Source organism: Lampris incognitus, chromosome 17 (genome assembly GCF_029633865.1).
Source record: "Lampris incognitus isolate fLamInc1 chromosome 17, fLamInc1.hap2, whole genome shotgun sequence".
In the NCBI taxonomy this organism is placed as follows: Eukaryota; Metazoa; Chordata; class Actinopteri; order Lampriformes; family Lampridae; genus Lampris; species Lampris incognitus.
Window position 1 is genome coordinate 2,228,729 of NC_079227.1, and position 14,630 is coordinate 2,243,358.

Genomic DNA, 14,630 nt, shown 5'->3' on the forward strand with positions numbered 1-14,630 from the left:
TACCACTGCACCACAGAGAGCATCCTGACCATCTGCATCTCAGTGTGGTACGGCAACTGGACCTCAGTAGACCAGAAAGCTCTGCAGCGGGTCGTCAAGGCGGCCCAGCAGATCACCGGTACCCAGCTCCCAGCCATAAAAGACATTTATCACAAACGCTGCCTTCGAAGGGGTCTGAGCATCAGCAGAGATCCCACCCACCCCAACCATGGACTGTTCTCCCCCCTGCGCTCTGGGAGGCGCTACAGGAGCCTCCGAGCCCGCACTACCGGGCTCAAAAACAGCTTCTTTCCACAAGCTGTTGCCCACCTGAACCTGGCTACCCACTGAATGTCTGTAGATATTGTTAAATATTTTGTACTCCAGCTCTTTTTAACTTATTTTTAGCTTTTGGTCTTCATGTGTGTATATCTTATACTGTGTTTGCTGTGTTTGTCTGTGTCTGTCGTGCACTGTTTGGTGAAGCCACAGCCCTCATTTCATTTTTAACATGTGCCTGCACATTGTTTTTAATGACAATACATTGAATTGAATTGAATTGAATTGAATTGAATTGAATTGAATAGTGTAGGACGTGGTGTTAGATGAAATGTTGTTGCTGAGGTGAAATGGAATGATCTGGATGGGAACTGGATAATTGCAGCAGTAATACATTGACAGTAGATAATATGAGATCTGATACAGGCAAGAGGAAGGAGGAGACATGCAGGTTAAGCAGAGGAAGGAGGAGACATGCAGGTTAAGCAGAGGAAGGAGGAGACATGCAGGTTAAGCAGAGGAAGGAGGAGACATGCAGGTTAAGCAGAGGAAGGAGGAGACATACAGGTTAAGCAGAGGAAGGAGGAGACATACAGGTTAAGCAGAAGAAGGAGGAGACATGCAGGTTAAGCGGAGGAAGGAGGAGACATACAGGTTAAGCGGAGGAAGGAGGAGACATGCAGGTTAAGCGGAGGAAGGAGGAGACATACAGGTTAAGCGGAGGAAGGAGGAGACATACAGGTTAAGCGGAGGAAGGAGGAGACATACAGGTTAAGCGGAGGAAGGAGGAGACATACAGGTTAAGCGGAGGAAGGAGGAGACATACAGGTTAAGCGGAGGAAGGAGGAGACATGCAGGTTAAGCGGAGGAAGGAGGAGACATGCAGGTTAAGCGGAGGAAGGAGGAGACATACAGGTTAAGCGGAGGAAGGAGGAGACATGCAGGTTAAGCGGAGGAAGGAGGAGACATACAGGTTAAGCGGAGGAAGGAGGAGACATACAGGTTAAGCGGAGGAAGGAGGAGACATACAGGTTAACTGGAGGAAGGAGGAGACATACAGGTTAAGCGGAGGAGACATACAGGTTAAGCGGAGGAAGGAGGAGACATACAGGTTAAGCGGAGGAAGGAGGAGACATGCAGGTTAAGCAGAGGAAGGAGGAGACATGCAGGTTAAGCGGAGGAAGGAGGAGACATACAGGTTAAGCGGAGGAAGGAGGAGACATGCAGGTTAAGCGGAGGAAGGAGGAGACATACAGGTTAAGCGGAGGAAGGAGGAGACATACAGGTTAAGCGGAGGAAGGAGGAGACATACAGGTTAAGCGGAGGAAGGAGGAGACATACAGGTTAAGCGGAGGAAGGAGGAGACATACAGGTTAAGCGGAGGAAGGAGGAGACATACAGGTTAAGCGGAGGAAGGAGGAGACATACAGGTTAAGCAGAGGAAGGAGGAGACATACAGGTTAAGCAGAGGAAGGAGGAGACATACAGGTTAAGCAGAAGAAGGAGGAGACATACAGGTTAAGCAGAAGAAGGAGGAGACATACAGGTTAAGCGGAGGAAGGAGGAGACATACAGGTTAAGCGGAGGAAGGAGGAGACATACAGGTTAAGCGGAGGAAGGAGGAGACATACAGGTTAAGCAGAGGAAGGAGGAGACATGCAGGTTAAGCAGAGGAAGGAGGAGACATGCAGGTTAAGCAGAGGAAGGAGGAGACATGCAGGTTAAGCAGAAGAAGGAGGAGACATACAGGTTAAGCAGAGGAAGACAACAGACAGACTGACAGATGAAACACAACACAACTGGCTGTGTGCTGGATATTGACCTGCGAACGCTCTGGACTCAGACATAATTACATGAACAATGATGGTTGATAAAAGACACTTAGTATTGGACACTACGGCACAAAACAAAACAAGACAAAAAGACACCGCCCTGCATTCTCCTGCTATACCGTATGGAGAAACACCATTCAGACCCCGGGGGGCCCTATCCCTGTGTGCTCCCTGACTAAAGCAGTCGCCTCCCTGAGTAAAGCAGTCGCCTCCCTGACTAAAGCAGTCGCCTCCCTGACTAAAGCAGTCGCCTCCCTGACTAAAGCAGTCGCCTCCCTGAGTAAAGCAGTCGCCTCCCTGACTAAAGCAGTCGCCTCCCTGACTAAAGCAGTCGCCTCCCTGAGTAAAGCAGTCGCCTCCCTGACTAAAGGAGTTGCCTCCCTGACTAAAGGAGTTGCCTCCCTGAGTAAAGCAGTCGCCTCCCTGAGTAAAGCAGTCGCCTCCCTGACTAAAGGAGTTGCCTCCCTTATAGTGCCTTTTCCTTGGACAAAGAAACACTTACTCAGTGGTCAACGTACACCACACGTTTCCCCTGTACATTGTACCACAGGCTGGTTCAAACATCTGGTCATCACCAGATGTGAGTCCATATAGAGTCACAAGGAACTGTGAGTTGAGTAAAACATGAACACAAGACCCGAGCCCTCTCGGAGAGCCCCCGTGTGACTGATGTCATGACAGCTCCTTGGAGTACCGTAGTACCAGAACACTGTTAGAGTTTAAGAAAATCATAGGCAGGGAGGGAACAGCCTCCCAACCCCCATCTAGAACATTCTCTACCCATTTCCTCTCTGGATAGAGGTCAGGGCCTAGCACAAGATGACACAGACCCCCTTTGTTCAGGAGATTTGACCAACATGGTATAGAGAGACAGTTACACGATGGATGAATAAATGATAACTCCTAATGCCGCATGTTCATTTTCTTTCACATCCCCCCGTTTTTATCATAAATTCATGCTGGGGGCATCTTACCTCACATCACAGAAAGCGGCGGTCTGTGGAGGTCAAGGAGTCGGTCCTAGTCAGTCCTTTTGCAGGAGGTGAAGGAGGAGGAGTGGGGTAGGAAGGGAAGGGAGGGACAAGGTTGGGGCAGGGGGTGGGCCTTGTTATGGAGCCTGATGGCTGTTGGTACAAAAGACTGGCTGAGGCGTTTCGTGGCTTGCCGAGTGGCAATGAGTCTGTGAGTAAATATGCTCCTCCTCCCCAATATCTCGTTGTGGAGGTGATGGGAGGAATTCATCAAGATAGCAGCCATCTTCTTCCTCATCCTCCCCTCCGCAACTTCCCCCAGCTCATCCAAGTCAACGCCCACTACTGAGCTAGCCTTCTTCACCAGCTTGTTCAGTTTGCTGGTATCTCTCGCATTGCCCCCCCCCCACAAACCCTGGTAGAACATCCTCAGCAGCCTGCTGCACACATTGAAGGACCTGAGCCTCCTCAGGAAGTACAGCCAGCTCTGACCCTTCTTGTGGAGGGCCTCTGCGTTATCAGACCAGTCCAGTTTGTTGTTCATTTGTACTCCCAGGAACTTATAGGTGTTCACCATCTCCACCTTCTCCCCCTGGATGGTGATTGGAGCAGGGTACACTTCTTGCCCTGCCGGTAGTCCACCACCAGCTCCTTAGTCTTACCAATGTTAAGCTGGAGGTGGTTGTTATCGCACCACCTCATGAAGCTCTCCACTAGGTCTCTGTACTCCCCCTTCTTGTCATCTGTAATGCAGCTGACAATGGAGGAGTCATCAGAGAACTTCTGTAGGTGGCACGTCTCTGAGTTGGAGCGGAAGTCCGAGCTGTAGATGGTGAACAGGAAAGGTGACAGCACAGTTCCCTGGGGAGCACCAGTGCTACACACCAGCATGTCCGACCGACTGCCCCGCAGCCTAACATACTGTGGTCTGCAGATGAGGTAGTCTGTGATCCAGGCCACCAGGCCGTGGTTTATCTGCATCACTGTAGATGATGGTGGACCCGTCATGCAAAACTTTCTTCTGCATCTCATTTAAATCAACAAACAAAACAACATCCCTCTGAATACAATTCCATGACTATTCAGCATCTCTGAACTATCTGTCGATCCCACGCTTCCGCAGACTTTTCATCTGCACCTTCATATGCTACATGAGAAGCACCTGTAGGTGTCTGAATCATGTTTAGCAAACTTCTCAGCACCCTTAGTTCTAGCAAAATCATACAATTCTCGCATAATTGAGGAATTTTCAGTATTCCAACAGTAATTATAGCTAGGGTGGCACGGTGGCGCAGTGGTTAGCGCAGCCGCCTCACAGCAGGAAGGTCCTGGGTTTGAGACCCGGGGTAGTCCAGCCTTGGGGGGTCATCCCAGGTCATCCTCTGTGTGGAGTTTGCATGTTCTCCCCGTGTCTGCGTGGGTTTCCTTTCAGATGCTCCGGTTTCCTCCCACAGTCCAAAGACATGTAGGTCAGGTGAATCAAAGACATGTTGGTCAGGTGACTCAAAGACATGTTGGTCAGGTGACTCAAAGACATGTTGGTCAGGTGAATCAAAGACATGTAGGTCAGGTGAGTCAAAGACATGTAGGTCAGGTGAACCAAAGACATGTAGGTCAGGTGAGTCAAAGACATGTAGGTCAGGTGACTCAAAGACATGTAGGTCAGGTGACTCAAAGACATGTAGGTCAGGTGAATCAAAGACATGTAGGTCAGGTGAATCAAAGACATGTAGGTCAGGTGACTCAAAGACATGTAGGTCAGGTGAGTCAAAGACATGTAGGTCAGGTGAGTCAAAGACATGTAGGTCAGGTGAACCAAAGACATGTTGGTCAGGTGACTCAAAGACATGTAGGTCAGGTGAGTCAAAGACATGTAGGTCAGGTGAACCAAAGACATGTAGGTCAGGTGAATCAAAGACATGTAGGTCAGGTGAATCAAAGACATGTAGGTCAGGTGACTCAAAGACATGTAGGTCAGGTGACTCAAAGACATGTAGGTCAGGTGAATCAAAGACATGTAGGTCAGGTGACTCAAAGACATGTAGGTCAGGTGACTCAAAGACATGTAGGTCAGGTGAATCAAAGACATGTAGGTCAGGTGAATCAAAGACATGTAGGTCAGGTGAATCAAAGACATGTAGGTCAGGTGAATCAAAGACATGTTGGTCAGGTGACTCAAAGACATGTAGGTCAGGTGAGTCAAAGACATGTAGGTCAGGTGACTCAAAGACATGTAGGTCAGGTGAGTCAAAGACATGTAGGTCAGGTGAGTCAAAGACATGTAGGTCAGGTGACTCAAAGACATGTAGGTCAGGTGACTCAAAGACATGTAGGTCAGGTGAATCAGACACATGTAGGTCAGGTGACTCAAAGACATGTAGGTCAGGTGAACCAAAGACATGTAGGTCAGGTGAGTCAAAGACATGTAGGTCAGGTGAATCAAAGACATGTTGGTCAGGTGAGTCAAAGACATGTAGGTCAGGTGAACCAAAGACATGTAGGTCAGGTGAACCAAAGACATGTAGGTCAGGTGAACCAAAGACATGTAGGTCAGGTGAGTCAAAGACATGTAGGTCAGGTGAGTCAAAGACATGTAGGTCAGGTGAATCAAAGACATGTAGGTCAGGTGACTCAAAGACATGTAGGTCAGGTGAGTCAAAGACATGTAGGTCAGGTGAATCAAAGACATGTAGGTCAGGTGACTCAGCTGTACTAAATTGTCCCTAAGTATGAATGTTTGTGTGTGTGTCTGTGTGTGTGTGTGTGTGTGTGTGTGTGTGTGTGTGTGTGTGTGTGTGATGGCCTGGCGGCCTGTCCAGGGTGTCTCCCCGCCTGCCGCTCAGTGACTGCTGGGATAGGCTGCAGCATCCCTGCGACCCTTGGAGCAGGATGAGTGGTGTGGTCATGGAGGGGTGGACTTATGGGTGGGGCAGACTGGGGACTGGAGCACCACTGTGACATGAGACAAACGCCGAGACAAGAAGCACAAGCTCAGATAAACTCGTGGCGGTCTGCCAGATGACTTGAGACCCGTTCTTCACATCTTCTTCTTCTCTCTTCAGGGTCTTGTTTGAGAAAGAATAACGTGCCCAGTAAAGGGTGTTCAAAACAGACGAAGAAGAAGCTCGTTTTAAAAGATAGCTTGTAAAGCACATGTTTTCACAGCGGTAAAACCAGCCCACACCAAAACCTGTTCCCAGTCCCCACGGCGTCTCTCTCATCTCTCCCTCCAGCCAGCAGGAGGAGTCGCCCACGTGGTCGGCCTACGTGGGGAAAATGTTCACGGCGGCGAGCACCTACCTGCCGGCCCAGGTGTCTGACATGATGCACCAGGACCGAGCCTTCGCCACCGTACGCCTCAACGTGTGCGGCCAGAAGAACGTGTGCGCTCTGACCACGTAAGAACACCAGACACACAACATGAGACCAGCAGGACGGTTGTGTGTGTGTGTAGGGGTGTGTGTGTAGGGGTGTGTGTGTGTGCGCTCTGACCACGTAAGAACACCAGACACACAACACGAGACCAGCAGGACGGCTGTGTGTGTGTGTAGGGGTGTGTGTGTAGGGGGTGTGTGTGTGTGCGCTCTGACCACGTAAGAACACCAGACACACAACACGAGACCAGCAGGACGGTTGTGTGTGTGTGTAGGGGTGTGTGTGTAGGGGTGTGTAGGGGTGTGTGTGTGTGCGCTCTGACCACGTAAGAACACCAGACACACAACACGAGACCAGCAGGACGGCTGTGTGTGTGTGTAGGGGTGTGTGTGTAGGGGTGTGTGTAGGGGTGTGTGTGTGTGCGCTCTGACCACGTAAGAACACCAGACACACAACACGAGACCAGCAGGACGGTTGTGTGTGTGTGTAGGGGTGTGTGTGTAGGGGTGTGTAGGGGTGTGTGTGTGTGCGCTCTGACCACGTAAGAACACCAGACACACAACACGAGACCAGCAGGACGGTTGTGTGTGTGTGTAGGGGTGTGTAGGGGTGTGTGTGTAGGGGTGTGTGTGTGTGTTTGTGTGTATGGGTGTGCGTGTGTAGGTGTGTGCGTGTGTGTGTGTGAAGGTGTGTGTGTGTGTGTGTGTGTGTGTTTGTGTGTATGGGTGTGCGTGTGTAGGGGTGTGTGTGTGTGTGTGTGTGTGTGTGTTTGTGTAAATGTTCTAAGCTAAAGCACCAGAAAGGTGTGGCTGTGACAGGAGGAAGGTTGTGGTCTCCTGCTGCTCTCCAGGATTCAGAAGCTGCCCAGGCTGCTGGTGGCCTCCTCAGACGGACATCTCTACATCTACAACCTGGATCCACAGGACGGAGGGGACTGTGTCCTGGTCCAGACACACAGGTGTGTGTGTGTGTGTGTGTGTGTGTGTGAGAGAGGAGCATCATGCAGGGCTTATTTAACATGAATCCATGCCGTCTTGTTGGAATGGTGAGGGTCTCTTTCAGTTGACCTTTGACATTCCAGAAATATGGAATATGAAACATCAGGTCCTGTGTTACAGTACATGTGACAGCGTCTCTTGTGTGTATGCAGGCTATTTGAGGTGGACGAGGAACCGGCGGAAGGGAAGGGAGGGGAGGGGCCAGAGGAAATCCCGCCCCAACCAACCAACCAGTCATATGCTGCCACTGTGGCTCTACCTTCGAGTCCGCCCACCTCCACCACTCTCATGGGTAGGGCAACTTGGGCTGTACATTCATTATATTGACCCTCAGCACTGACACACAACTGGATGAAGGATTCTACCTTAAACCCTCTTCTTCCTCAGTTCTCCTGTCCTCCTTCGTCTCTGCTGGGGACTCGTGTCTCTCTTCATATTGTAGCATTGCAGGGTAGGATGGAGAAAGGACGGCGAAGAGACGATGTTGGTGTTAGCCCAGCGGGGCCCAGACTTAGTCCCTTGCTGCAGCAACAGCTAACCCAAGGTTGCGGTGTCCCTGGTAAAACCAGTTCAACAGGCTGGCTGACCCGCTGGCTCTGTTACTTGAGCTCCCTATGAGCTAACTCTCGATAGCACAATCTGCCATCCTCTCTCTCCTCAAGTCTCAGTCATTCACCACGAAAATGTAACAGTTTACACGCTCCCCTTTTAGCTGCCCTGAACAACTTCTCAGCCAGTGACCCACTACAGTGGACACTACAGTGGACACCTCCCTCAGTAAAATCACCGCAAAGCAACACACATCACAAGAACTTATACCCAGCGGTACAATACTGTAGCGAATTCAGGAGGCAGCCAGGAACTGCCGCAGCTGGGAACCGAACCCGGGTCACCTGCACCACGGGCGACTGCGCTAACCAATCAACTAAAGGGTCCGACCCGTTGGCCAACAGGCTACTGAGTCTAGTCATCCGTGGCCGTTACACTACCCCCTCCTTCGGGAAAAGCATCCCTGTGCTCCAGCATATCAGCTCCCTCACACCTCTGGGTGCATGCACTTCGGATGGCCTCACGGTCTCACCACCCCACTTCTGACCCCAATGTAGCGAATTCAGGGGGCAGCCAAGAACCACAGTTGGGAACTGAACCCAGGTCGCCTGCACCACGGGCGACTGCGCTAACCAGTTAACTAAAGGGTCCGACCCATTGGCCAACGGGCTACTGAGTCTAGTCATCCGTGGCCGGTACAGTATGCTTGTATGCACCACGGGTGACTGCACTAACTAGTCAACTAAAGGGTCCAACCCGTTGGCCAACGGGCTACTGAGTCTAGTTATCCGTGGCCGGTACAGTATGCTTGTATGCACCACGGGCGACTGCACTAACTAGTCAACTAAAGGGTCCAACCCGTTGGCCAACGGGCTACTGAGTCTAGTCATCCGTGGCTGGTACAGTATGCTTGTATGCACCACGGGCGACTGCACTAACTAGTCAACTAAAGGGTCCAACCCGTTGGCCAACGGGCTACTGAGTCTAGTCATCCGTGGCCGGTACAGTATGCTTGTATGCACCACGGGCGACTGCGCTAACCAGTTAACTAAAGGGTCCAACCCGTTGGCCAACGGGCTACTGAGTCTAGTCATCCGTGGCCGGTACAGTATGCTTGTGGGAAGCCTGGCCATGTTCCTGCAGTCTGTGTTTAAAGGAAACCTGTTTAAAGGGCCATGCTGCTAAAAGCTGGAACAGTTCAGACATTCAGTGCTTCCTACCAACACCTGAAAACACACTCACACCTGCACAGCTGGTCTCGTGTTGACAGGTTCCCAATGGACCTGCTGTCTAACTGACTGGGGCACCTTGGGGTTGAACGGAGGGGCAAGGGGCAGAAAAGATCTATCGAACACTTTTTTTGGTGCTACTTGTCACATACACATACATACATATTCATTTTAAAACAACCCGACATGAAAATGGATTTTTTTTTACCTTGTGAGCTCATTTCTCCAGTCATGTTATGGACCAACCAACAACCTGAGCCAAAAAATCACAAAAACTCAGTTCTTTTACTTCTCCATCCACCCACTCATCCATCCATTATCCGAGCCGCTTATTCTGCTCTCAGGGTCGTGCGGATGCTGGAGCCTATCCCAGCGGTCATTGGGTGGCAGGTGGGGAGACACCCTGGACAGGCCACCGGGCCATCACACAGGGCTGAGAGACACACACATTCATACCTACGGACAATTTAGTACGGCTGATTCACCTGACCTATATGTCTTTGAGTCACGTGACCTACATGTATTGAGTCACCTGACCTGCATGTCTTTGGACTGTGGGAGGAAACCGGAGCCCCCGGAGGAAACCCACGCAGCCATGCAAACTCCACACAGAGGACGACCCCCAAGGTCGGACTACCCCGAGGCTCGAACCCAGAACCTTCTTGCTGTGAGGCGACTGCGCTGACCACTGTAACTATAGCTAACGTGCCTGCGTGTCTTAAATTTGACGCCGAAGTCTTCTGCCGTCTGTCATGGTGTTCATATTCCCCGCGAGTGGGACGTGACGCCACGTGCAAAGGGTCAATACTCTGGATTGTCTCTTCAGTCCTCACACAACACTCTGGATTGTCTCTTCAGTCCTCCCAAAATACTCTAGATTGTCTCTTCAGTCCTCACTCAATACTCTGGATTGTCTCTTCAGTCCTCCCACAACACTCTGGATTGTCTCTTCAGTCTTCACACAACACTCTGGATTGTCTCTTCAGTCCTCACTCAATATTCTGGATTGTCTCTTCAGTCCTCCCACAACACTCTGGATTGTCTCTTCAGTCCTCACTCAATACTCTGGATTGTCTCTTCAGTCCTCACACAACACTCTGGATTGTCTCTTCAGTCCTCACACAACACTCTGGATTGTCTCTTCAGTCCTCCCACAATACTCTGGATTGTCTCTTCAGTCCTCCCACAACACTCTGGATTGTCTCTTCAGTCCTCACACAACACTCTGGATTGTCTCTTCAGTCCTCACACAACACTCTGGATTGTCTCTTCAGTCCTCACTCAATATTCTGGATTCCATGGACGAGACGGCTTCAGACCACGAGTCCCACCTGACGGCTGTGGAGGAAGCCATCCGCAAGCTGCAGGCGGGAAACAGTCGCCTGCGAGCCAAGACCAGCGACCTAGAGGGCCGCTCTCGCCGCAGTAACGTTAAGATGGTGGGCAGCATTGCAGAAGGAGAAGAGAAGGAAAACTGTCGACAGACTTTCTAAGAGCCCTTATCCCCAAACTGCTCGGTGAGACACACTTTCAAAAACCACTCATTATCGACCGTGCACACCGCATCCAACAGCCACAGCCCGCCGAGGGGGCCAGGCCTCGTACACTCCCTGCCAGGTCCACCACTACCAGGAGAAGGAGATGATTACACGGCTTGGAACCCTGGAACACAATGGGCAGCGAGTTTCCATCAACCCGGACTACACAGCGGAAGTGTTGGAGCAGCGACGCAGATTCCGCGACGTCATGCAAACCGTGCGGGAGTTGGAGGTAAAATACAGCCTGCGCTTCCCAGCCAAACTACATCTCCAATACGAGGGGCAGCCAAGGGTCTTCACTTGCCCCGGAGAGGCCAAGAGATTTGTGGACGGGACCATGAGACGCAAGGCGGGAGAAGAAGAGTCAGCATGGCTCCGCTGGGCAGTGGAGATGTTTGTTGAGACCCCTGAGGAACACTCCAGTAGATCAGAAGACGGCACCATTTTACATATGACTTGACAGGGTGGAGGGGCTTGCTACGGTTTGTTACATTTGTTTATAGGCTGGTGAGTTACCGGGTTGTTGGAGGCACCTCTACAAGCCATACGCCCGGTGCTCCTGGTGAAGTCAGATGGGCAAAGTGACGCTGCGTTTGGGGAAGTGTCGGTGGGGAGGGGAGTGGGATTTGTCAGTGTTTAATGTCGTTAAGAGCTGCTTGATTTATTGTTTTATCTTTACTGTTAGTTTCCACGGTGATGTGCCTGTCAGGCTGGTTTTGCTTGCACAGCTGTATACATGTCAGAGATTAGCGGTATGGATCGGGTAGATGTGAGTAACATAACGTTGGTTCGTGGAAGGTACGGGGGCTTGGTCATGCTGTCTAGAGGGGTAAAGTGTTGGCACATTTAAAATGCTTGAAAGCTGACCTGACGTTTCTACCAGAAACTCATATTAAAGCTACAGAGCAGAGGCGACTGGCTGAGAGCTACCTGGATTTTTCAAGTTTATCAGTCGCCCTTCACATCCAAAGCTAGAGGTGTTGCCATTCTTTCTCGCAAGAATATTCAATTTCCGCTTGTTTCTAAGGTCACAGATCCAGATGGCAGGTATATTATTGTGACGTGGTCAAATAATGGACTCCTCAGCCAACCGTTCAGAGTTAACCAGCAAGCTTTTAATGACCGTAAACCAAGCTAGTGACAACACAAATATGTTGGTATTGGTCTCAGCTTCCCCCTCTGAATGGCCACAGAAGCGAGCTTACCTATCTGCCTACTCTTTACACTCATGGTGGGAAATAGCCTGCTGTCCAATACAACTTCTCTAATAACGTCCCCATTACCTTCCACCACATCCCCGCTATCTGTAACAAACATGCCCCCGTTCTTAACATGTTCAATATCCTACAATATAACACAAAACATTAACACTCTTCAGCTGCATTGTGGGTAATATGCAAATGAACCCCCTGACTCCCAGCAGGAATACTCCAATAGAATTCGCCGCATTATGATTACTGGAAATATACATTCGCTCCCTGTCACGTTATTGAATATATACGGTCCAAATATTGATGATCCAAACTTTTTCCATAAAGTGTTTGATTTAATTCCAGATCTCAGCACCACCAATCTGTTAATGGGAGGCGACTTTAACTGTTACCTTGACCCATATCTTGATAGACTCTCCTCCCGCACCCCACCTGCCATTATATCTGTCCAAACATTAAATAACCTAATTAAGTCAAGAAATATGGCTGACATCTGGAGACTACAACACCCAACGGACAGAGGCTATTCGTTTTTCTCTCAAGTCCACAAGTCATATACAAAAATTGATTCTTTTCTAGTGGATGCAAAATTAGTATCTAACATTGATCATATAAGTATCACAACACATTAATATCAGATCATAGTCCAGTATCACTAAAACTGAAGCTTGATTTGCCCAAACAAAGTTATTATTGGCACTTTAACCCATGGCTGCTCATGGACCAAGGGTTTGTTAAGTATATGGCAGCACGGTTTAAGGAGTTCCTCGAGACTAATGATACTGGGGAGGTGTCAGATTCCATACTCTGGGAGACCCTCAAAGTAGTAATAAGGGGTTATATCATTTCATTTGAAGCCTCCAAAAAAAGGGAACAGCGTCATCGGTTGGTGGAGATTGGAAATATACTCTCAACTCTTGTCCTACAGAAACGCTCTTCTACAAGACGATTATAATAAGATGTTGTAGTTAAAATATGAGTGGAACTGTATTCTCAGTGGAAACATTAGCAAACACTTACTCAAGCTCAGACAGACACTTTGAGTTGGGCAACAAACCGGACAGGCTGTTGGCCAGACAATTAAAGGGGGCGCAGGTGAGCCGTGCAATTCACAAAATTAAATCCAAAACAGGTGATTTGTTAATTAACCAACCGATTTAAAGAAATTTATTCAGAATTATACACCGCTAAGTCTCAGGCCACTAGTGCAGACTTTGCCGGCTTCTTTGAATCTCTTAATTTGCCAAAACTGGATGAGTCAGCTAGGTTAGAATTAGATTCAACTTTTTCAGAGAGCGAATTAATAGAGGCAATTAAAACGTTTCCCTCTGGTAAAGCGCCAGGCCCAGATGGGTTTGGTTGTGAATTTTACAAGGCATTTCATAAGACACTTGCCCCACTTTTACTCCGGATGATTAACGATTAAAAATAACAGATTGCCTAAATCCCTATACAAGGCAAATATATGTATTTTGTTAAAAAAAAGTAAGGAGGAAATGGAACCCGGAAGTTACAGACCCATCACTCTCCTCAACTTTGATCAAAAGTTGGTTACAAAAATACTAACAGATTGGGGGGGGGGGCATATTTCATCAATTATACACCCTGACCAAACGGGGTTTATCCCATGTAGATTCTCATTTTGCAGTGTACGTAGGCTTCTGAATAATTTATATACCAACCAGGTCGGGGACTCTGGAGCGGCCATCTTGTCCCTCGATGCCGAAAAGGCATTTGATCAGATAGAGTGACCCTATATGTTGAAACACTTCAGAAGATTTGGGTTTGGGGATTCCTTTACTGCATGGGTCAAAATGCTGTATCTCTGCCCATCATCCTCTGTCCTCACCAATAGTGACAGATCTGGGCCTTTTGACTTACAATGTGGGGACAGACAGGGGGATCCTCTATCGCCCTTACTTATCGACATAGCCCTTGAGCCCCTTGCAATTGGAATTAGGAATCATTCCAGTATCAGAGGTATTCAGATAGGAGACCTGGAAAGCTGTGTGAGCCTTTATGCTGATGATACATTGATATATCTCACTGACCCAGAAGCCTCTGTTCCTCCCTTGTTAGATTTTGTTAAATCATTTGGACAAACTCTCTGGTTACACAATTAGTTGCGGTAAGAGTGAGTTCATGCCACTATCGGACAGTATAGATTCACATTTCCGTAATGCTTTACCATTTAAACTAAAGTATGATCATGTGACATATCTGGGGCTCATAATACCACGAAATCCCAAACTCTTATTTAAACTCAATTATGCCGATATGCTTACAAAGCTTAAATTGAACATAGAGAAGTGGAGGATTCTGCCATTGTCTATGGTGGGGCGTATCAACGCAATTAAGGTGGTGTCTCTCCCCAGATTTTTGTACTTTTTTCAGAATCTGCCAATCTTTTTGACGTCAACATTTTTCAAGAAACTGGACTCTATTATCTTTCCATTTGTTTGGGGATATAAAGCTCATCGCATTGCTAAAGCACATCTTCAAAAGCCAACAAAGGAGGGAGGCTTAGGCCTTCCTGTATTTAGGAACTATAATTGGGAAGCCAATGCAAGGGCTTTGATTTACTGGCAATGGGGATTCCCAGATAAGACATCTCAGAAAGTCAACTCCCCCTTGTGGCAAAGCATTGAAACTACAGCAGTAAAAAAAAA

The 14,630-nt window shown here is 48.9% G+C and overlaps 1 protein-coding gene across 3 annotated transcripts in view; it reads left to right on the plus strand.

The window, feature by feature from the left end:
- Positions 1–14,630, plus strand: part of LOC130127461 (WD repeat domain phosphoinositide-interacting protein 1-like) — a 60,524-nt gene that overhangs the window by 41,784 nt on the left and 4,110 nt on the right. For all 3 annotated transcript variants that reach the window (XM_056297109.1, XM_056297108.1, XM_056297110.1), the window contains 3 exons: positions 6,295–6,459; positions 7,287–7,394; positions 7,587–7,726. In XM_056297109.1, the coding sequence (XP_056153084.1) occupies positions 6,295–6,459; positions 7,287–7,394; positions 7,587–7,726 (413 nt within the window). The remainder of the gene's footprint in view (positions 1–6,294; positions 6,460–7,286; positions 7,395–7,586; positions 7,727–14,630) is intronic.